Here is a 24,297-nt window from a genome sequence, read left to right as displayed (position 1 = left end):
AGGTCTTTACCTACATATGAGATGAAAATTTAAATGCATTTAAAGGGAACAATGATTATATAATTAATCTTAATACTTAGTAGCTGACACTTATGTAGTATCTTTTTGCTAAATAAGTCTGACTGGTCTTCATCCTATGATGATGATAGAAACAAATTCTCTTAACATTCAAGCATGAGCAAGAAAGGGGCTATTATGACAAGTTCGTTCTCTGGGTGTGAAAATGAAGCAGTGAATTGGCCATCTCATATGACTCACCCTTGGTTATTCCGCCATAATACTAAAATATTCTAGCATGAGTTATTAGATAATCAGTGTGTTACTGATTTAATGAATCCATGATAACAATATGGATTACAACCCCGTTATCAGTTTGGAATTTTTTCCCCCAATTTCAGTACTCCATCAAAGGACCGCAAGTAACTCCACTCTATAGAGTTGGCCTTCACTGTTCTCGAAAGAGCACATGTCTCCGGAAACAAGGCTGGAGAGTCACACCCATGATGATTTTATGCAAAACAAAATAGCTGGGTTATTTTTGATACCCAGAAATTTCTTGATAACCTTAGTGTATCATGTACATGTGCACTAATAGATTGTGCAGATGCTTGCTGACTCAACTGTCACACTGTCCCTTGGAATTCTCTCTGGAATGGACCCTTTGCTACAGGATCCATTTTGGGGCCAGAGCCCAAGGTTCTCTGTCTCCGTGAGCTCCCAAACACTGCTTATGATAATGGTGTATGGATCACCGATTGGATGACATGGTGCTGTGCTACACAGAGTCCGTTCGCTAGAATTCCAGGTTTTATGAGTTGGCATGTCAAAGAAAAATCTGATCCTAAAGTCCAGTAGGAATGCAACATCTTCTGTATATGTTATCATTGGAAAAGTGTGGAGTAGAAAGAAAGCTTCAGGAACAGAGGTCAGTCTCATCAGTGAGAGGTAGCCTATGACCTATAAGTGCTTCATACAATTTTACACTTGTTTTTATCCAGTAAATCTAATGAAAAATGCTATTTTAAGAACTGCGTTTCTCAAGTGTTTTCAGAGAAGATACATTTGCACATTATAAATTAGGCACTTCAAGCATTCTTTTATAAGGAACATGTGTTTTGTGAGGTGGTTTCCTTAGGTTTTTCTGTTATGGTTTTTGCTGCTGCCAGGCAAGGTTATATGCACTCTATGATTGTTATGGGCCAAAATCTTATATTTGCTTATCTTTATCTGGATGAACCAGATTGCCTTTTTCCTATAGAAACATATTCTAGTTCTTCTCTGTTGTTTTTTTTGTGGACTCGCTTAGTTTGGGCTGCGTTGAAGGCTATGAGTTACTCTGAAAACATGTGCAATTCCTGAAGCCGAGAGTCCCCAGCTGGGCGCCAGGGACTTAGCTATTGACCTGTCATCACCTGTTACCTTCCGAGGTGTTCTTGAGCAGGAAGCTGGAATCAGGAGATGCAGCTGGGCATTGCAACATGTGCAGTACCCGTGTCTTCAATCAGTGTCTCAGATGCTACGCGTAGTTCTTCACTGCATACGGGTACTAGTGGAATTAATTAAAGCTATATATTTCACGCAACAGAAAATAAATGATAAAGCTGTAAGTCATCAAACACTAAGTGAAAATTTAAAGGACACTGTTTAAATTTCAATAAATCTTTAAACAATGCCTTACAGTAGAACAGCGGTTGACAAACTACATACTGGCCAAAATCAGTCTGCCACCTGTCTTTGTAAATAGATCTTTTGGGAACCAAAACATGCTCTTTGAGATACATGCTTTTACATTACTGTTTTCCATCTACAATGACGGGAGATGAGTAATCTGTGGCAGAGGCAACGCATAGCCTAAACATTTTTCTCTGATTCCTGCTGAAATATTTGCTCATCCTTCCCAGGCAATGAATGGTCATCTTTTTCTACTACAGGAAGCTAAAATCTGGAACTGAGTCAGGCTCCAAACGAGACAAGCTGATGAAGGCTATGAGCTTCCCAAGTGGGACTTTAACTACTGAGTTACCCACTCCTGGATGTAGCATCATTACGTTTACCTGGTAAGACTCAATTTTATCTGAAGGTTGTAAATCTTACCTGTTCCATTCTTTAGAAATGCTGTGCTAATGTAACCCAAACAAGGGAACATAATTTGGACAGGGAGAGATTGCATTCCATTATTTAGAACTTATTTGCTTGTGTGTTAATTATCACTTCAGAGCTTTTCAAATGCTGTCTGATGTTTTTCCTCTTCTCTGCAGTCAAGAAAGGGAGTATTTGATACATCTTTACATCAATGAGTTGACATTTTTGTTACAATTTTGAGAGTACCACTTCCAAATTATTTTTTTAGTCTGTATTTTTCTTTGCTATCTAAAATCTTATTGCCTTATGTTGTTTAGCTTAGCTATTCTTTCCTTCTCTTTCTACATGTTTTCGGTGCATATTTGACTTTGAAGATGCGCCAGTGGGGGTAATAGGCAGTAGGGAAATGCATTTACCTGCAGTTACTCAATATAAACAAACACCAATTCAGTTCAACTCAGTTGATTCAAAAGTTTAATGCTTTCAGCTGGTAACCAGGCACCTGATTTTGTGAGTGCAAAATCCCGGTTCAATATTATTTTTTAAAACATTTCTTTATTTTTACTGGAAAGATATACAGAGAGGAGGAAAGACAGGGAAGAAGATCTGTCCATTGATTCAATCCCCAAGCGGCCATAACAGCCGGAGCTGAGTTGATCCAAAGCCAGGAGCTAGGGGCTTCTTTCGGGTCTCCAACGTGGGTACAGGGTCCCAAGGTTTTAGGCCATCCTTAACTGCTTTCCCAGGCCACAAACAGGGAGCTGGATGGGAAGTGGGGCTTCCAGGATTAGAACTGGCACCGATATGGGATCCTAGGCATGCAAGTGAGGACTTTAGCCACCAGGCTACTGCTCTGAGCCCTTCAATATTATTTTTATGATTTTATGATTTAGTTTGTTATTGCAAAAGTTTATCAATTGTGCTGTGGGATTATTTAGTTTTCACAATTTTAAGGAAACTGGAATAAAATGTCCAAAAAGATCATTCTGTCAATTTCCTAGGTAACAACATTCATGCATAAAATAGTATTCAAGCGAATAAAAAATAATTCCTAGCATCTATTGGTATATCACATTAGACTGACATTAAATGTGATATCCGCTTTAATTATATATATATATATATATATATATATATATATATATATATATATATACTATATCAGTATGCTAGCTCACTTCTTACCCTGAGTATACCTAATCCTTTGAGTATACCTCCTTTCCATGAAAACCAGTGTTTCTACATTATCACAGAGAGTTAAGGGCAAAGTTATTTCAAATTTTCATGGGATAAGTGAGAAGCAGCAGTTCCTTCAAGAACTGATCTCAGGAGAAATACATGGGGGAACAAAAGACATATTTCCCAACCTGAGGGCATGGAGGGTTAAAAGGCAATCAGGAAACAGATGTGGAATACAGCAGTGGAGCTAGAAGTTACCAGTGCTCAGTCAATTAAGGTTACTTGCGGTTGCAGAAGATGGAAATACCACAAATTATTAGGGTTTAAACAAGACAGAAACTTATTTCCCCCCTCATTTAAAATGTAGGTGATCCAAAGGGGCTGGTTACGCTGGCTGCGCGATCCAAATCCTTGTGTTTTGCTCCTGGGTTTTCTTCTCAAAGCCACCAGTGGCTGGGGCTTTAGTCAGCAAGGGGGCATTCCAGGCAACAGGGAAGAAGACGCAGGGAATGTCAACAAAACACATGGCCAAGTTCAATGTAAATCATGCCGTACTACCCAAGGATGGTTGGAGAATGGACACTGGGAACCAGCTGGACGTTACTGGATGCCAGCTAGTGCTCTCCAACAATGCCTATCGCCTTTGTTCATGGGCTTTCAAGTGAACTCCAGGAATAGCTTCGACGTCACACTATCGCAGCACTGGCCAACATTTGCTAGGATGGGATGGCTCAAGTGAAAATAAGGAGAAATCCTGCTCTGATGCAAACCATGTGGTTTTTGCCAAAATTCCTGGGAAAAAAAATCAAAAAGGATGGTAATCTATGCTTTAGAGCTGTTATTGTATCAAGAATGCTGAATGAAATCTTCGAATAAGAGAGGGAGTAGAGAAATGTAGAATTAAGCTTCACCTTAAGGTCTTTCCTCTCTTGGAACCACCTCCTGATACTGCGGCTGGAAGTTTCTCTCTTTAATAAATTCTGTTTTGCTCACTGAAAAAAAAAAGTAAATAAATACACTTCAGCTTAATTTGGGAGATGAAATGTGAAAGGTTTTTGCTCCCAAACCAATCAAAGGCAAATTAAAAAAAAAAAAAGAAAAAAGTGAATCCATTCACTGATATCCAAACATGTTAGAATATAAAGATATTTTCTTTGCATTTTGATTTCTACATCTGGAGCATGAATAGAGACCCCCCAAACGTGGCAGGTTTATTTGAAGTGAAGGAGATTAGGGATGTGATGGTGTTTATTCAATTTTTTTTTTTATGGAGACCAGGGGTGATGACAATCTAGAACATCAATGACTGCCGTGTTGATACTTATGTATTCCCGTCAGCAGGTGTGAGGGTTCAGAGATGGGTAGACAGGAGGGAAGCGGGAGGCGCGTGAGCCCTGTCTATCTGTGGAATCCTTTCATGACTGTCCCCAGCCTCGCCTTCATTTTCCGTGAATTTCGCATTTGGCTCAAGGTGTTTTTCCTTAAGTATCTTTTGGGCCTGAGATTCCAGATTGCTTTCTGACATCATATTGAAGGCCATTGGCCAGATTTCAACAAAGGTCTTGGCTTTGCTTGTGAGTGGCAAGGCAGACCTTGTTTTTCAAGGAGAAAAGAAAAATGAGAAACTCCACCATGTGGGTAGCAGAACTAAGGCAATGTGAAAGATATGTTTGCTTTTGTGTGACATTAATTAGGGGAATCTATTGCACTATCATGAAAAGATTTAACTGAGAGTCTCTAGAAGGGCGAAGTGTAGTTATTTTCCATGTGTTAGTAACAATGTTAAGATATCTTCTTCTGGATCTCTGCCCATGTCAAGAATTTTGCTTGATAACAAAACTCATGGAGTCAGATATTGGCAATTTCATAACGATGCATTTTATTATTTACTATCCATAATGTGTAAGACTAATTATCTCTTGCATTCATGTGAAATGTAACAATACTCTTGATGCCAATGACATTTAGTTCTTGGCTCATCCTTGCTCTAAGTGTGTTTCTTATGCAGACAGCAGTACTGGGCAGGTGCAGCAGTCATCAGAGCGGCCTTCTTCTGCAGAGCTCTCCAGGGCCTCGGAGAGCTCCACCCTGGGTCCCAGATCACTGCAGTGGGCAGCTCTGTTCCAGCCTGTCATGGGAGGAGTGGTGGCAGCTGGCCCCAGGGGAGAGTTTTCTATGTCAAAGACCATTTGCTGGAGTCCACATTGACTATTACATAGCTGATATAATTTATTCTGACATCAAAAAATGGAGGATCTGTGATTGCTAATTTGCAATCTGGGGTCATTTATTCATGATAGAAAAGAGCTTTTAAATGTTAGAAGATTAGAGAGGAAAATGGATATGATTGAAGTTTTATAGGTTTAATGCAAGCAAAAAAAGTTGATTAGGTCACAGCCACAGATGGTGATGCTGTCTTTGAAAGAGTTATTTAGAGCACATAAAAGCAATAGGGTACCATTCTGGAATACGTGTAATTGTGTTAACTACTATCAACACCAACCTTGTGGGAAGGACTTCTATAGCATGGTTACATTTGATCTTTACAGTGACTGTTTAAGATAGCTTAGTGTGATGGTTAACTCTATGGTCAATTTTCTTATACTTGAGTTATGGATCTTCCACTTACTAGCTGGAAAATTTGGAGCAATCATCTTCACATTCTCTGACTCAATTTCCTTAACTAGAAAGTGGAAATGGCAATAGCAACTCAGTAGAATTAATGTGAAGATGGAAATCCATCTTCCAGACAAAAGATGGATTCCCAATGAAACTGCAGGAAATGTGTAGACAATGGAAAGCTGGACTGTTTGACATCGTCTGTACCAGCAATGTCGGGGTACACTTAAATAAGAGATTGATTGAATTATGATTCCTTATGAAGGACTATGCCATTGTAGCAAAATGGGGAAAATCTGTCAGGGGGTGGGAGTTTGGGGGGAATCCAGTCTATACAAAATTGTACCACATAATTCAAAAATTCAAAATAAAAATGTAAAAAAAAATTAATGTGAAGATGAACAAAATAGTAGTATACACCTTTAGGAGGATACATGGTATATAGTCAGTTTTCATTATTAGTGGTTCTTCATTTACATGTCAGGCTATCATATTTCAGAAGCAATGAGACATTTTGCCAACTTACCACTAGTCATCAGTAGAACCGGCTGTCAGGAAGTGCGTGTCATCCACTTAGAACACCTGTCCTTCCCACTCTAGCAGATCTAAAGTGAACTCTGGACAAAAAAGGGACTGGCCTACCTGTTACAATTTACTTTCTGGAAGAATTTGAAACGTGCATATTTCATTGTGGTGAAAAAGCAGGATGAAACTGTTTGTGTTCTAGAGATGCCTTTGATGATGGTTCACAATCAAGATCCTTGGCTCCAGATTGTATTATCTTGAAGGGATAATACTCCTTTCTATACTTCAGCTTTGTAATAAATAAGCTGGGGATGATAATAACAATGTCCATCAGATCAGCTGAGAGTAACACTAAGGCATTTATTACTTTAATTTTCAGAACGTCTAGAGATGGTTCAGAGGGTTAAGGGTCTGAGGAAGGATTAAGGCTCTCTGCATCTCTCTACTCTGGTCCCCTGTTACGTAACTGCCAAGCCATCATGACACAAAGGGAGAATGAAATGACTACAATGGACTTAGATCAATCATAGTTCACTCCCTGCAAAGAGGAAAAGCCATCTTCCCTACTCGCAGCCGCCATCGGAACTAAATCAAGATTTGCCTATGGAAAAAGAATGGAGAGTGCAGTTGAATTATAAGGGGTGATTCTGAGTATCTGGCAAGTGCTTAGATTACTGCTCTGGCTTCCAGTGAGATCTCAATAAAGCTTAGCTTTGCCAGTTCTCAGGAGCTGACATTCCAGACGGTAATTGTGTGTTCTCACAAAACACAGACCTGCCTCTTGTCCCAAAACAGAGCAGAGCACTGAAGTTGACGGATCACAGGCCCTGTTCACATTCTGGATGTTCTTACAGGTTGCTTCGCATGGCAGAAGTCCCCACAGTTTAAAAACATTTCTGTCTTGTGTTGTCAACCACAAGTATGGACAATGAGAGAGCTGAACCAAGCTGCTCCAGGCCTCATCCTGTGTGTTAGAGACATTCATCCTGCAGTTCTCTTGCAGCAGGCTGCATCTCTTGACTGGCAGAGAAACAGTGTCACGTTTGTCTTGGAGACAAATGCTGTTCAAAATTGTGCAGCTTCCCTTTCTTCTTTACGTTCACTGCAACAGGTGGGAAGGATCAAAAACACCTGGTGAGATACTCAGCCATTCACTTAAAGGATGATCATGCATGAAAAATGACCACAACTCAAGGGCTTTCAAAGAGGACAATTTATTGCCATGGTCAGGATCTGTAGGTTTGGGTTCCAGCAGGTCCAACATGATTTCCCCCTGCCTTTGTTCCAAGGTTCAAGCTGGGCCTAGATCTGCCCCATGTCTCCTTGGATTGTGGGCTCTATGAGGAATATTTGTCTTATGGCAATGGTTACAAAACCAAAGGGAAGATCTAACCTCTTGAGCACATCCCAAGGCTTTGCCTGGATGACATCATCAAACATCCCATTGGCCAAGGCAATTCACATTGTTCAACATCAACAATCCATGGTGTGCCTAATTGAAAATGACCTGGTCATAAGGCAGAACATGTGGGCACAGGATGGGGAAAGGAACAGATAGCAGTGAGACGAGAAGCTGATCTGTCATCTAACCCTCTAAATTCCCTTTTATAGTGAGCACAGCCCACTTTGACAGGCAAAACCTCTATGGCCAATACTCATGAAAGCAGGTAAGGAAGAGACTGAAAAAAGGGAAGGTCAGGGCTGGGTGATCTGGTAGAATCATTTGTGAAGGCAGTTTCATGAAGACCTGGAATCCTGGAAGCGAATGTCGCGTTCTCTGAAGTAAAGCAGCTCAGCGGGAGAATGGAACTGCTCCCTTCCGTGTGCCCAGCAAGCCATAGCCGCCAGCTGCAGGCACCACAGAGCATGCAGTCAGGTTTGGTGTAGGCAACAGAAAGAAATCAGCCAGTCAAAAGTGAAATTCCTTGTAGGAATTAGTCTCCAAAGAGAGCAAGAGTTGGGGGCCTTGGTCATCAAGCAATTTGTGGTGACTACAATAGGGCCTGGTATATGACTGGTGAGCAACACATATATTTTGAATGCACTGAAATATTTTGGTAGCAAATATTTCCATCAGATACCTGGTAATCTTTTGGCTGATTTTTATTTTTTTAATAAACATTCCCCTGAAGACTCTAGGGGCAGTGAACAGGGAACAATAAACCTTACTAAAAAGTCATGTCTTTTTTAAAAAATAAAAATAATTTTTCATTTGCTGTTTATTTTTAAAATTAAAACTTTCTTTGAGATATACTGTACTGACAGTAAAGGGCACTCATTTTAGATATCCAATTCTGAGGTTTGCCCGAGTTAGAAACATGTGGTAAGCTTTCATTTCTTCCCCAAAAGTCCTTCGGTGATCCCTTTCTTGCTCACCCGAAACTAAGGAACTGCTTCTGTCCATTTAGAATAGCTTACCCACTCCAGAATCGCTACAAGTGGCGTGGCACAGCACACAGCCTCCTGTGTCTGACCTATTTTCCTACCCTTAAAATCTGCTCGATCCTTCTTGCGCCCTAGCATGCCCACCGCTCCTTTTCATTGTGGAATAATATTCCATTGTTTGGGCATACCGCAGGGTGTTTGTCCATTCACCTAGAGGTTGACTGTTGTGGTTTCTCCCTGTGGGACTCTTTTGAGGAAAACCATCAACATACATGCCTTTGTGTGCACAAGCTTTCATTCTCTTGGGAAAAATCCTAGAAGTGGCATTTGGGATTGAGAAGGAACCCTTTTACTTCCGGAGAAGCTGCTCTCCCTCGTGTCTTTCTCATATCACGCTCCTCCAGCAGCAGGTAAGGGTTCCAGTTGCTCCACCTCCCCTCAAACACTTGTGTTATCCCTCAAGATTTTAACCCATTTGCTTCCCTTTTCCCTTCTCCCCTCCTCCGGGAATGTTTGTTGAAAGAGGGAAATAACAAAAAAATCCCCCGGACCTGTGTTTCTAAATGAGCAAATCTCTGTGAAAACCGCAATCTCTCCCTCTCCATACATTGGGGGCGGGGCAGGGGGCATCTGAGGAACCTGCTTTCCTCTTTGGGAAATAAGCCTTCTTTTATTTCAAGTCCTGCTTTTTCTCCCTAACCTAATCGTTTGCTCCAGCGTCAGGACCGTGCTGCGAATCCTCAGGTGCGCTCAGGTTCTCCAAACAGCTCACACTCCACGCCTCTCAGCTGTTCTCTTGTCTGCTACTAAATAACCCTTCTCTTCGCGAAAAGCTGGTTTGTGGCTGGCGCTGGAGGGCTCCAGGAAGGGAGAAAAGCTGTGGGTCCCCCTTTCCCATCCACTTCAGGGCCAAATTCCCCAGAACCCCCGCTCCCCCTCACCGTTCCCGGACCTCCCTGACACCCCTGCGACCCGGGCACGGGGCATGCTCAGAGGGCGCGCGGAGGCGCAGGCGTTGGCTGCAGTGGGGCCGGGGAGCCGGGAGGTGCCGCTGCGTCCCCGCTTCCCAGCGCCTGACCCAGCGCGCAAAGTTGGGCTGGGAGCCGCGGGGGGAAGGAAGGACCGTTCGAGCAAGGGTGGCGGAGAAAGCGGGGGGGGCGGGAGGCGGAGGGAGGAGGGGGAAGGAGAAAGGAGGGGGGGCGCCGAGCGTGTGTCACTCGCTCGCTCGCTCGCTCTGTGTATAGAGGATGTGCTGAATGGTAGGCTTTGAGGAGGCGGCGGCGGCGGCGGAGCAGGATCCAGCGGAGGCTGCCAAGCTCGGCCGCACAGCTCGGCTTCCCTGCCTCGTGAGGCTCGGATCCACCCAGGGCTCCCGACCCCGTGTCCCGCCCGGGGCATGGCCCGGCGCTGCGCCCCCGCGCGCCCCGCCTGCTGAAGCGGCGCCGGAGGGTGGTTCGGAGGCCAAGAGGCCGGGGGAGGCCGGCTGGGGGAGAGGAGTCGAGCGGCTCCAGAGCCGAGAACAGGAGCCCGCGCCCGGCGCCCCGCGCTCCAAGCCCTTTCCCTGCCGCGCTCGCCCGGGCCGCCCGGAGCCCCGATGAACCCAGATGGCCGGGGCTCAACCTGGAGTGCACGCCTTGCAACTCAAGCCCGTGTGCGTGTCCGAGAGCCTCAAGAAAGGCATCAAATTCGTCAAGTGGGATGATGTAAGTAATGGGGCGGCCCGGCTTGGGACGCGGGGCCGGGGCACCGGGCAGGGAGGGTAGCGTGGGGGTGGGGCGAGGGGGCGCGTTATGCAATGGGCGCGCGGGCAGGGCGTACAGGTTGGCATCTGTCGAAGCGATGGCAAGGGGGCAGGAGCTTTGCGCGCGCTTCTCTGTCCTCCGTATTTAGTAGTTGACATCCTTGCTGGGGCTGGCAGACACCCTCTGAAGGTCTCAAATCTCTCAGTCAGCGGGGCAAGACAGGGTTTGCTGGCTGCCTGGTGCTCGGAGTTTGGAAAGTGAGGAGTGTGAAGTTGGGTCCAGCTGGAAAGCTCCGTGTGTGAACAAGATGCGCCCTCTCCTGCAGCCGCAGTCCTTGGTATCTGTGTGGCTGGATTTCAGAAACGTTCCGCCCTCGAGTCCACAGAGTGTAGGTGTCTCTTGATCCCTCCAGCCTTTCCGTGGGAATCCACGCGGCCGAGGACGCGGCGGTCCAGCCGACAGGTGGTCGCTGATGCCAAACTTAAGCGCCTGGCTCCGGAATAGGGGGCCTGGAGTGGCAGAGGAAAATACACCTGGGGGGAGGGGTCAGGGAACAGAAACTGGGAGAGGGAGAGGGGGCTTGCTGGGTTTAGGATGGCCTCGTGGGCCTGACGGAAGGCAGAGAGGGTGAGTTTGGGGAGAACTAATGGCTGTAGTTCACTTGCCACAGGCACAGAACACTTCACCACATGGCTTACTTGCACCTTCTGGCAGGTGGGCTGCAGCCTGCCTCAGGCCCCGGGGGTCACCAGACCCCAGGATTTTGGATGGCCTGTTCTGGCCTTCCAACAGATACTGTAATGAATGGCCTGAGAGCGTCACCAAGGGATGCAAGTGTCATTCAAAAGGCTTCATAAGAGCGACTGCCGGAGTAGCCCCGAGGTGCCAGGACTGAAAGAAATTTAGGTCCAAATGACTAATATGGCCCCGAATCAGAAAGAATTACAGGAGACTGAGGTGTTCTTGCTGAAAAGGTTTTTCTACCTAGTAAATTACAGCCTGTTATCCTTCAGGGTGCTTTTAATCTTCTTAAGCCAATTTCCAGTGTCTAAAAACAATTTAAATATTCCAGGTAGCGAATCCAATTACTTAGCCGAGTGTGTGCCTATTTTGTCCGCTTGGAAGTGCCGATGGAACTTGGCGTGTCGGCCACGGCTTGCTTGAAAGCTCATGCCAGTTAATAAACGGTGCAGGCAGGGCTGTAAACACGCATCCGTCTACCAGGATTCACACCTTTGTCCGTTCCTTCCCGGGCTCATCAGGCCGGATGTTTCTGTAAATGTGATAAAAATCTACAGTGGAGTAAGTTCTGACACAGGTTTCACTATTCTGTTTGTGTTAAAGGAAATACAGCAAGAAGATGCGGTTAAACAGCTAATAAAACAGCCTTGTCCATCCTATGTTTGAATAGAGAGCTCGCGTGACAAGGACTTACCAAGAGCGGGAGGAAAGAGGGGATATATCAGAAAGAGATGTTACAAAAAATAAATGGGGGAAGGAGGTGGTGTTTCTTACACATCCTGGATTCTTTATAGTAATTATTTAGAATTCTAAAACATTCTCTGTAATTTCTTATTCAGGAGAAAATGGTCAATGCCACTTTGGAAATGAAAGTCTAAAAGGGAGCCCCGTTTTCGGATGTCCAGCCGGGGGGCTTTTATTTCGTGTAGTTATGGAAGCCTGTTCATGCTGCCCTTGGATTGCAGACTGAGGTGGTATTGAACAAAGTAGACCTGAGTGCCGCTGTCACAGACCTAAGGTGCTAGAATGAGGCAGGCATGGTTGAGGACCCCAACCAAGTGAGGTTACAGGGGAGAGGGGAGAGACTCTGGGCGCCCTGGAGAAGGAGCAGGGGGATGACAACTCTCCCTGAACCCTGTGGCCAGCTCTGAGTGCCTGGAGAAACCCTACCAGAAGGAGGTAGGCCACAAGGAGATGCCAGTCACACTCTCAGATCTGCTTTTTTTTTTTTTTTCTGTTTTAAGAAAGAAAGCTGCCCTAAAATGCTGGCTCCCACCACCCCAGCCCAGAGTTTGCAGGTCTTTTTTAAGTGCAATCCCAGAAGTCAGGTGCCCTGGGATGGGATGGACTCACAGGCCAGTGTTCATTGGAGTAGGAAGGGCCCAGCCTATGCTGCTCTCCATGCTTCCCAGTTTGTTGTGTGCTCCTCTGGGATCAAGTCAGTTCAGGGTAGTGGTCCCCTTTTTATTAAATAGTGTGTCCTTAGTGAGCGTGTGTGTTGAAGACAGTGCAACCATGCCTTGAGCCAACGGCCTGGTTTTACCTGCTGGTTGTCTCAGAAGTTCAGCTCTGTGACTTGAGGCAAATTATTTGGCCCCTCTGAACCTTTGCTGCTGCTTGTGCAGAATGATGGTTTCCCTGCAGCTTCCACACGTGTCTCCTGGAGCAGCCAGGAAGAGCTGGGGGCACACACGGTGCTTCTTACCCGGGTGTGCATCTGAGTTGTATCATGAAGTATCCCTGATGCTGAGCCAGGCCTCCCTCAGATTCAGACTTTTCTGTTTCATTTTCACCCCCTTCTAGTGCAGTTGTTCAAAAAGGAAAGGAAAGAAAGATGGCTCGCAGAGGCCACCTGTTTCACTCTGTGTGTCGTGCACTTCTGGCCTTTTCATTTGATGTGTTGAGCCATGTTTGTCTCCCAGCATGTGAGATCTGTAATAACAGGGGTTTTGTGTTTTCTTTTGGCACCTACTTTGAGAGATAGCTACCCCTTCCTACCTCAGGGATGCATGTCTAGAGGAAAAGTAAGTACTGGCAACAGCTTAAAATCTCTCAAATAGCTGGTCTTAGTTAAAGACCGCAGGGCCCTGGTTGGTGGAAGGTCTGAAGAGGAAGCGGGAAAGCTCCAGTGTCTCCAGTGTCCCATGACAAAGTAAGACATGTAACAGGCAGTTCAGAACTGATGAGCTGGGAGGCTGATGTGATGGCCTAGCCGGCCAATCCTCTGTCTGCAAGCCCTGGCAACCCCATATGGGTACTCCTTTTTGTCCTGGCTGTTCTACTTCCCTTCCAGCACCCTGCTTGTGACCCGGGAAAGCAGTGGAGGATGACCCAAAGCCTTGGGACCCTGCACCCACATGGGAGACCTGGACGAAGCTCCTGGATCGGCTTAGCTGTGGCCATTGCAGCCATTTAGGGAGTGGATAGGAGATCTTTGTCTCTCTGTAAATGTGCCTTTCCAATAAAAATAAATAGATCTTCAAAACTGTTGAGTTGGGAGTGATGTGGGGTTGTGAAGAGCTTATTGATGGTTCCTTTAGTGATTAAGCCCTACCGCCAGTGGTCCTGTTGTCTTGAGAACAGTCTGGAGTGCAGAGTGCCACCCAGAGCCTGCACTGCAGCATTGTGCACTTTTGGTGACCTAGAAAGGTCATGGTAAGTCTCTGGAGAACTTTGACTAAGTTCTAACAAACCACCAGCAGGCAGCAGGTGGAGACCTGGAGACACCCAACCTGCTGCCTGATCCTAAGAAGGTCTGGGGTCCCCTGGGTCAACGGGCATGTGAGTGGGATTTGGAATTCTTCAGTGGTTTGAAAGTAGTCTTAGAATCCGTGGTATGAATGTCAGGCTAAGACCCTCCTCCTGAACTTCTCAACCAGACAAAGGAATGACCTGTCTTGACTACCTGTTTCCCTAATGAGATTAAAGGATACTTTGCTTTTGTTTTGCTTTGATCTGTTATCAGAGGCTGGTGCTGGGAGCCAGGTGTAAAGGGCTTTGGGCATTCTGTGAGAACTCTGCTGTAAGGACACTGGAAGGGAGTTACTTTGCCGCAGCTGTGGAGCTGGGGAGATTGTGCAACTGGCTGCTCTCCCTTCCAGCCCTTGCTGTACTTTATATTGGACAGGATATGGAAGGAATGAAGGGGAACGGACAACTTCATGGCAGGCACAGTAAGCCCGCATTTGCCCTCAGGCTCAGGAATGGTGCCTTGTCTCTGGGAGATGAGAGGGTTTCCTTTGTTCTGTTTTTTTTTTTTTCATCTTTATCTTCCAAATGCAGATCCTACTGTGGGCAATTGGCTTAGTGCATTCCAACCTCTATTTCTCTGTTGACTTGTGTAGATTGCAATATTTCCTGCCTTGCAGAACAGCCCCTCAGGTTAAATGAGCAAATGCTTGGGCACTGCTTTGCGTAGTGCCTGAAGCATAGGAAACTCCCAAAAAGTATTTTAAAAGGTTGTTGTCCTCCATAGTAACAGGGCCTTGAATTTTATCAAGGTGATCAGTTTGCTATAAATAACCCTTTTGTTCTGTATGTAGGGAAATTTTAGCTGTTCCAGAGGAAACGTATGTAAGTTCAAATAGGACTTGCTTGCTCTTAATTTCTTAATCATGCACAAGATTTCTATTTAAATTCTGTTTGTGTAATCTCATATCCTGTCTTACAAGCATCATCTTAGTGAAAAGTCAGAATCGCTAAGTTTGCGAGGGGATCTGAAGTTCAGGGGTTTGGATTTGCATTAATGCTTCTGTCCCCACCAGTGTAGCAGCAGCCTACACACAGACTTAGTTAGAACTTCTGCATAATGTGCAGCCTCAAATTCCAGCTTCCAAAATGATGACACTGAAAGCTTGGTTGAGGAAGGGAGCTGAGAGGAAGGGCTTGTGAGGTGGGGATTCAGCAGCATTCACTTTGTGACAGTTATGGGAGGAAGAAACCAACGGAGTCAGGGGATTAGGTTGGGATCTCCTGCAGGGGCCAACTGGAGCTTGGAAGGGTAGCAGGTACCTCTTCCAGAGCCGCTGAGATGTGCCCAGAATGAGCCCTGCATTTCTCAATGACAGTCTGCTATTATTGTATACTAATTGTAAGAATATTACTTTTTCCAAGTGAGCTATGTTAATTTTTGTTGCATTGTGACCTCATACCCCTATCACACAAATGGGTGCAGCTGGGTCGGCTTTCATGCGTGATCCTGCCCACATCACCTGCACAAAATCAGGAGCCAGCACCAGCAGCTGCACGGTGCTCACATGTTCTCTTAGCCTCATGCTAGAGAGTGGTTTCACCTGGTTGTAATCTAATACAGCTATTTTTATTTTTGACTGAAAACTAAGTCAAACCTCTTCAGCAAGACTATTTTTATTATTGCTGAGTTGAGTCTCTTGAACAACAACAAAGGTGACTTATCTTCGGTTGTGACAGCCTTTTATTAAGTCCTTATCAGTGTGGAGGGAAAGTTTGGGAAGTGCAGCAGGTGCTGTAAATGCCCTCAAGGAAGAAACAGTTAAAAGCTAGTAATTTAGCAAGGAAATGTGATACCTTCAGGCTGTTATTGGCAAGGCAAAGCAAGATTTCAACCTTGCTGTTACCAGTATATAGGTTTCTCTCATAGTTTCTTTTTTTTTTTCCTTTGAATTTGTTTTGCTGTTACTCGGTTTTTCTTTTAACTTTAATTTTATTTCTTAAAAATGTTTGTTTGCAAGTGGGAAGGGGAGGGAAGCGAGAGGAAGAGCAGTGGGGAGGGGAGAAAGAGAATACGGGAATGCTGAACTACTAAGTCACTCACCAGGTGCTGCCTACTGTCAGAGCTGTGCCTCCTTGCAGCAGGGAGCCAGGAGTGCAATCTAGGTCTCCTTTTGGGAGGCAGAAACCCGGAAGCCATCATCAATGGCCTTGTTGGAAGGTAGTAAGAATAAGGATCCAGGGCTGGCAACTGAGCCCAAGTACTCTGATGTAGAGTATGTTGAGATGAAATTTATCTAACGTAAAATTAATGCTTTTAAAAAAATTAAATTCAGTATGCATCTCTACTTCCAGACCAAAGATGGACTCCCAATGAAACTGTTAACTATATCTTGACAATACGATGCTGGACTCTCTGCCATTGTCCATGCCTGCAATGATGGACGTATGACTGTTTATGAAGAATTATAGTAATAATATAGGGGAACACAGTGGGGGGGAGGGGACTAGGAGTTGGGGTAAGGAAAATCCCAAGGCCTATGGAACTGTAACATAAAATGCTAATAATAATAAAAAATTGTAAACAAAATAAATTAATCTTTGAAAGAGTTACAGAGAGGGGAAGAGACAGAGATCTTGATTCCTCTGCTTTGCCCTCCAAAGGGTCTGTTTCCAGAGTTGGGAGTGGGCCCGACCCATCGGGGTCTCCTACAGTTTCGGCAGTCGATCCAAGCACTGGGACTGTCTTTTGCTTTCCCAGGCACATCAGCAAGAAACTAAGTTGGAAGCAAAGGATTGGGGACTTGAACCAGCACCTCCATAAAGGGAGGCTGGTTTAAGCCTCTGTGCTACAGTGCTGGCCCCCAGATTCGTGATTTAAGTTAAACAATCTAAGGATACCTTGTGCACTTCCAGTGCTGTTCTAACAATCTCCCCTCTGGCTCCGTAACACCCGGTGCTGACATTTCCCACCTGCGGTGTATTGGGGTAATTGGCTTTGTCTATTAGAATATCCTGAATACTTCCCTTGAATAGGCTTGCATGTCAATAAATAGCTTCAAATTATATTTACCTGCAGTGATATTTAACCGGAACAGAACATTCTGCCTTTTTCAACTGAACTTGGTAACCTGTAGTTAAATGCTTCCTTATCAGAATCGGTTCATGTTATCATGAGCAAGAAGTGCCAGCAGAAAATGGAATGGGGTTGATTGTGGTTTGTTGGCTAATGCTACAGGTCTCCGCTTAAAGAACAAATCCTTAGTCATTGAACATGTTGGCTTTCCTGTTGCTTGAGCTAATATTAGGCTCATGCGGCCTTTCAGATCCTGTCGCAAATTACATATGCTCTGGCAGGTTTTACAATCTATTCCATGTAATCCTTTGCTTGTCTAGTCCAGGTCTGGTTCCCTAATAAGAACCATGTCCTCCTGTGCATCATTAGGTCAGGGAACCAGGAAATCCTGATGAGGTTATTTACACGTATAGCAATAAAGGAGCCATCAATTTTTGTGAAAAACGAAGTGAAATTCGTTATATTCTCTGGAGATTTTGTTTTTTTAGTTTTTCTCTGTAAGGTCTAATGTTTGATTTGAAGAATCTTTGTTATGCATTATTTTCAACTTCAGAATTTAAAAATTTGTATGTTCTGTGTATCTGGATATATGTGTTTATTAATGGATATTGCATTTACATTTGTCAAGGAACTAAATTATAGATAATAATGTATAGTTGAGAATACACTATTTTATAACATAAGAAACATTTTGTATTAAAATGGAATTAATAACATCCTACATCTGTTTTTCATTTCAAGAGCTTTGTAGTTTGTCATGTTTCTTTTATTGCCTTGCAGATTTATGGCAAAGGAAACACTTCCGCCTAAACTAGTGTTGGTGGATGTCAATACTGCAATCTAAACGGTTAAGGGAGGTTTTATTACAAAAATCAAACTTTGCAGCTTTTCCATTACATGTATATTGGCAGGTTAGTTTTACTTAGTTGGTAGAAATACCCATATGAATTGTCAAGTGCATAGCTGGTCTAATAGACGGGGAACAAACTGAAGGACGCTGACCCTCATCTTCCTCAGGGGTGCTGTGTTGGAGATGGTTGCGTCCCCCGACCGGCCTGTCCGGGTATCCTTGCGGTAGGATTGTGCATGGCAGAAAGTCTGACTCTTTAGGTCTATATTTACCAGACTCCCTTGAGGCTAATATTTCTGGCTGCAAATTAAGTTCCTCGAAATAGATGATGCATGCACCTGTACTTTGAAGGTTAGAAATATGACAGTGGCTGCCCTCTGACATCTTTCTGTTTGTTTCTGAGTTTGAGGAAGCTTGAAGACGTGGTATTCCCTGCGATCGTTCCCCAGTGCCCAAGAGGCATTGCTGACAGTGGCCACTCCTTGTTCTACGCTTTTTTCTTCCCTTGTCTTCAATCATGTCTCATCACACGTGGGTCCCATTTGTTTTCTTCTTAATTTCTTGCTGAGTGTGTTAGCCACAATACCGTTCCTCATCCGTGGTCTGTGATCATTTGGGCAGAATCTAACCACAGCCCGTTTCTCAAACCCTTCCAGTGATTTCATCAAGGGATTAATTATCTGTATTAAGTCCTTTAATGTTCAAAATTCCAAAAAAGATTTCTATTTCATGCAGCAAAACCTTCTCAATATAGCCTTTTATGGCTTTGGGATTTCATGGCTTTTAGTCCTAATGGGCAGTAATCATCTAAACATACTATGCCATTTTCTCCTTTAATATTACATTTAAGGAAAATGGGATTTTGCTATGATATTGCCTTTGGAATTTAATACTGAAAGTGAGCCTTTTGCACACATATTCATTATTCCTTTATGTCCATCTCCATGTAGTTATCAAACATCTTGGATGGTGAGAAAAAGAGCAACTGTTCTCCATTTTACAGAGAAGTAAGTTGAGGTTAGTGAATGAGAGACTTTTCCAAGGATGCATAATTTACTAGATCTAAAATCTTAATTTAAAAAAGTATGTCTTAAAATTGATCCACCATGATGTCCCTTTTGGTAACAGAGAACTTTATTAGTAGAGTTCCAATGAATGCAAACTGATTTTAAAGCATCTCCCTGATTTTGGATGATTCATGCAAATGAGGTTGGGTCTGTGTTTGGCTACTCTTTTCAAAATAACTATTTTTGCCTATCTTATGCAGGATGTGGAAACACAGGAAAATTTCATTACTGCTTTGATGTATGGGGGTGTTATACACCTATTTTTACTTATTTATTTTTAAAGGTTTGTTTATTTTTATTGGAAAATCAAATTTACAGAAGAAGAAAGATCTTCTGTCCTCTGGTTCACTCCCCTAGTGGCAGCAATAGCCAGAGCTGAGCTGATCCAAAGTCAGGAGCCATAAGTCTCTTCTGGGTCTCCCACATGGGTGCAGGGTCCCAAGGCTTTGGGCCATCCTCCACTGCTTTCCCAGGCCAAAGCAGGGAGCTGGATGGGCAGCAGAGCAGCCAGAACATGAACTGGCACCTATATGGGATCTTGGCACATGCAAGACGAGGACTTTAGCTACTAAGCTACTGTGTTGGGCCCTGCTATATACTTTATATACCTTACTGATGTTCTTGATCAGTCAGTGTAAACTATATATTTAGAAACAGATATTTGGGCCCAGCACACACACACAGATTCAACCTTCCTGGTATCGTTAAATCATGGCTTAATTATTACCCACTACCCTCCTCTTCCCTTGTGACAATGTCTGTGTGACTTCTGTTCTAGCTCTCTTAAGAACATAATCAATATGGTTTTAGAAATAAAGATCCAGCCTCAAGACCAGCATCCTGCCCTGAGTCCTGTATGGGCCTTCTGTGACTGGCTTCCCTGCCGTCTTCTTCCCATTTCCATGAGAGTGTAACCTACAGTCACCTTTCTAGTTCATGCTGCACCCTTCTATCTCTACTCTCATAGCTCCCCACCTCTCAAAAATGTGTAGCAATGCAATTCACATGTGTGAACACACACACACACACATGGTTTTGCATCCACCTGAATACATAGTTATGTATTAGCCAATAATATTGAATGCCTGAAAAATGTTCAACATTACTCATTGTCATAGAAGTGCATGTTCATTGTGCAAGTTAACATCCACTTTATACCCAGCAGAACTATCTCTTGTTAAAGTGACCAGTTTTTTTTTTATCTCTGAGCCCCCACTAAGCAATTGAGCATCTGGGGTGTTCAGATATTAGAGCTTTCATTCTGTATTGAAAGTATTACGTAGTGTTGCAAGAAGTACTTGTATTTTTCTCTCAATTATAAGGGATTTTCATCCTTGTTAGTTCCATTTACACATTTTGATGGTGCTTCTTTCTACTCTTTTCAGTTCTCTGCTCTGAGCCTTCTTCCTTCCTTTGCTTTTCTTTATTTTGGGACATTTCAGATTGGACACATCTGCAGCTGGGAGGTTTTTTTCCTTCAGTGATCTTGATTTTTTTTTATTTTTTTTAATTCATTGATTACATTGTATTATGTGACACAGTTTCATAGACATGGAACTTCCTATGGTTTTATTTTATGATCAGGCTGTGCTGCTCCTGTTTGATGGGTGTGACTTCTGATTTTCTGTGACTCCTCAGGTTTTTTCCTCTATTGGTTAGCAATCCCCCTCACCCCAGTATGTATATTTGCCATACTGGTCTCTGCTCATTCCTAATGCAAGTCTTAAGGGATCCCTGAGGAACATTGCTTGTTTTTCTTCATTGTTGACTCTGTTGATTGAGTTACAAATTTATATCACCGTTGAGATGCATATTCTTGGAAAGAGCACGTTAAAATCACTGTGGAAGGAGAAGTACTTGTTTAAGTACTCTTACATGTGCTTGTGGAAAAGCCAGTTAACTTGTAGAGGAACCCCAGCCAATCAGAATCACAGCTGAACTCTCAGAGCAAACCTTACCAGCCAGAAGAAAATGGAGTGATACAGTCCAGATCCTAAAAGGGAAAAATTGTCTGCTCGGGATATACCAAAGAAAGCTTTCTTTTGTATTTGAAAATGAAATAAAATACTTTCAAAGAAAGCAAAAAAAGTAGACTTTGCCTCTAGTAGGCTTTCCCTACAAATGTTGCTTAAAGATGTGCAACAGGGGTCTCATTCAGCAAGAGGAAATCATGATGATAAATATATTAAATATACGTGCACCAAAAGCCAGGGTACCTACTTACGTGAACCAGGGATTACTGGATCTAAAGGAAGAAACTCCCAATACAGTAATAGTGGGGGGGGGGGGGAATTCTAACACCCAACTAACTGCAATGGACATCAAACGAGAAAATCGTTTTGAGGTTCATTACTGGCCCAAAGCAAATGTTGGAACTGTCTCGGTTATTATCCTGTCAAGAGGATTTGGGGAACCTATGTTGTGGTATTAGAAGGGGGCTTGGACTTCTGTGCTTTTTTTTTTCTGTCCATGTCTTTAGAATTTATTACTATTGGAAGGCAGGGTGGAAGAAGGGAGGGGGGAGGCAGATGGTGAGGGGCAAGGCAAAAGAGAAAACTAGATTGGAAGGAAGGAAGAAGCAGAGGGAGAGAGGGAGGGAGGGAGCGGGAGAGAGATAGAGGTATCCTGCTGGTTCACTCCAATGCCTGCACCCTCTGAGACAGGGCCAGTTTAAAGCCAAGAGCCACACATTCCTCTGGGTGTCCCACAGGGGTGTTAGGAAACCAAGGACTTGGGCTGTCACTGGCTGCTCCCTAGACATGTTTTCAGGAAGCTGGATTATAAGGTGGGACTGGATTCCAGGCTTTCAAAAGTGGGATGACAGCATACCTCGTGTTTGCCTAACCTGCTGTGCTACAACACCCCCCTGGGGATTTATGTCTGTGTATGCATGATGAAATCATTATAATGAAGAGTTGTAGGCGTTAGACATGTTAATGTTGATTCTGATTATTCTTTGTCATTGTAAAAACTCATTTGTTTGAAAGACAGGATGTATATGAGAGAGAGAGAGAAAGGAGAGAGATCGTCTCTCCATTGGCTCATCGCCTCAGTGGCCACAGAAGCCAGGGTTAGGCCTGCGTGAAGGTAGCAGTCTGAATCTTCCTCTGTGTCTCCCGTGGAGAGACAGGGACCCAGATATTTCTGTGCTTTCCCAGGCATGTCAGCAGGAGTGGTAGCCAAAGTAAGGCAGCCGGGACTTGCCTCTGCACTCCTATCTGGGATCCTGATCATTTGAACCTGCTGTGTCACAATGCTTGCCCTCCAGGGACTCTTCTTATTGAAATGTTTCTCATTCTTTTGGATGTTGAGGTTTTGTGCAGTCCTTCCCTTTGTTTCTAGGAAGACTCTTGGAGGGTTCCTGTAATTGGCAAAGCAACTGCTTCTTCATCACATTATTTTTCACTACTGGTGAGGAAGGGATGAGAGTTAAATGGTTGCTATCAAATAAAGAGGAATAAATGGAAGTTTACATGATCTGCTGTTGCTAACTGAAGACATGCATGCGTATTAGAGTTCTCTTTGAAAAAGAAACATTTCTAATAAATTTCTTGTAATTTAAGTAAATGGTCAAAGGTGAAGTTTTAGAGGATTTACTTAGGTTTTTGGTTCATTCTGTGGTCTCTGGTGCTTCTTGGAGGTTTCTGTCACTGCACTCTAGACCCCAAACCTTGGCCACTGTGTGTCCCCATCGTTGGCTCGCCTGTGTGTCCCATGGCCTCTGAGCACCTGCATCACCAATCACAGTGTGGGTGCTAGACTCCATCCCCAGATCATTAAATGAGACACTTTTGGGAAGAAGGCCCTGCCATCTGTTTAGAAAAGACTTCTCGGCGAATCAGGTGCTCGCAAAGTTTCTGCACTACTCTCTTGTGGAAGCATGTCACGCAGATGTTGACATAGAAATAGAGAATACAATACAGACCCATTCAAGATGTCTTCATTATTCTGCAGTAATAACGAAGGATTCACAACCATCTGAATTCTATTGGAAATGAAAGACGGCTGTGTGCTTCAGACATCAAACCTGCACTTGTGCTCAGACAAGAATATTCAAGATGTAGATTGTAGGGCTACTTTGGTATGGGGAGATCATAGATACTTCTGACGAAGTGGGAGGTGAGAGAACTGCATGGAATTAAAAATGGATATTTTTGAATTTCTGGGTCAAATCCTTCCTTGCATGGCAATGATGCCAAGTTCTGGCTGATGTTGAAATGTCTGAGGCGATTATGGAGGTGGCAGGCAGGGAGCCGAACTAAGTGATCCTTTCCCCAAGAAGCTGTGGTTGGAAGAATAGAGTCAAGAAAATACTGAACAAAGGAGGTGAAGAAATAAGCTAGGAATGGAAGATTCTGCAATTTGTGGGGCAGACGACTAAAGCGTTCCAAAATACAAATTTGAGCAGCTTTACTCTAACTTAAGTAGTTGATCCTCTGAGATTCTTATAGTGAGTTACCAACCAATATTTTGAGTAGAATCTTGCTGGTTGCTTCCATATCCAAGGAACTGACTTGAGAATTCTGTTATGTCTGCGGGTGAATTTCATCCATCTCGCAGTGGGAATGTGTACAGTACACGGTTTGCTGGAAGCTTTTATGTTGTCCACCTCTGGAAGAGAGGAACAGGTTGGAAAGTGTTGTTGTAACTTACAGGAAATATTTCTGTGAACTATTGTGCATGTAATATCATAGATGAAGCCTGAAATAGTTTGAAATTTTTTTTCCAATAGAATATCAAATTTGTTTCCAACTCTCTTTCTTTTGACATTTAAATTTAAAGATAATGTAGGAATTTAAAAATTCTAGCTAGTCATTCCATGCAACGACACAATCTTTAGGGAAGTTATTTTTTCAAACTACATGTTCAGAATATGTGTTAAGAATATCAGAATAAAACAGGGTGGCAGCTCCTCAAAGAAAAAAGCAGCTTACTACACTGCAACTCAGCAGTGGCATTTCTGGGTTTATACTGAAAAAGACTGAAGGCAGAGATTTAAATAGAATCTCTATCTTCCTAATGGCACATTCACAATTGCAAATTGAGGAAAACAAGCCAAATATCTATTGGTAGATAAATAGATAAACCCAGCATGGTATATGCATAAAGTAGGATATTCGTTTATTCAATGCAAGGCATTTGATACATGCTTATATATATATGGATGAACTGAGAACATTAGGCTCAATAAAATAAGACAGGCCAAAATGGGTATATCAATTTGGCTCTGCTTTTATGAGTTATTCAGAATAAGCAAAGTTATGCAAAAATAGAATGGTGTTGCATATGGCCTTGTGGGGTAGCAGGCTTAGCTGCCATTTGTAATGTAGCATTCCATCCCAG

General features: G+C 43.6%; 1 protein-coding gene across 2 annotated transcripts in view; it reads left to right on the top strand.

The window, feature by feature from the left end:
• Positions 1-10,354: 10,354 nt before the first annotated feature.
• The window catches only part of PLCB1 (phospholipase C beta 1), a 616,791-nt gene continuing 602,848 nt past the window's right edge, over positions 10,355-24,297 (top strand). For both annotated transcript variants that reach the window (XM_004593350.2, XM_004593351.2), the window contains exon 1: positions 10,355-10,493. In XM_004593350.2, coding sequence (XP_004593407.2) covers positions 10,395-10,493 — 99 coding nt within the window. In that variant the 5' untranslated portion in view covers positions 10,355-10,394. The remainder of the gene's footprint in view (positions 10,494-24,297) is intronic.

This window comes from Ochotona princeps, chromosome 22 (genome assembly GCF_030435755.1).
Source record: "Ochotona princeps isolate mOchPri1 chromosome 22, mOchPri1.hap1, whole genome shotgun sequence".
In the NCBI taxonomy this organism is placed as follows: domain Eukaryota; kingdom Metazoa; phylum Chordata; class Mammalia; order Lagomorpha; family Ochotonidae; genus Ochotona; species Ochotona princeps.
This window is presented reverse-complemented; position numbering and strand designations above follow the sequence as displayed.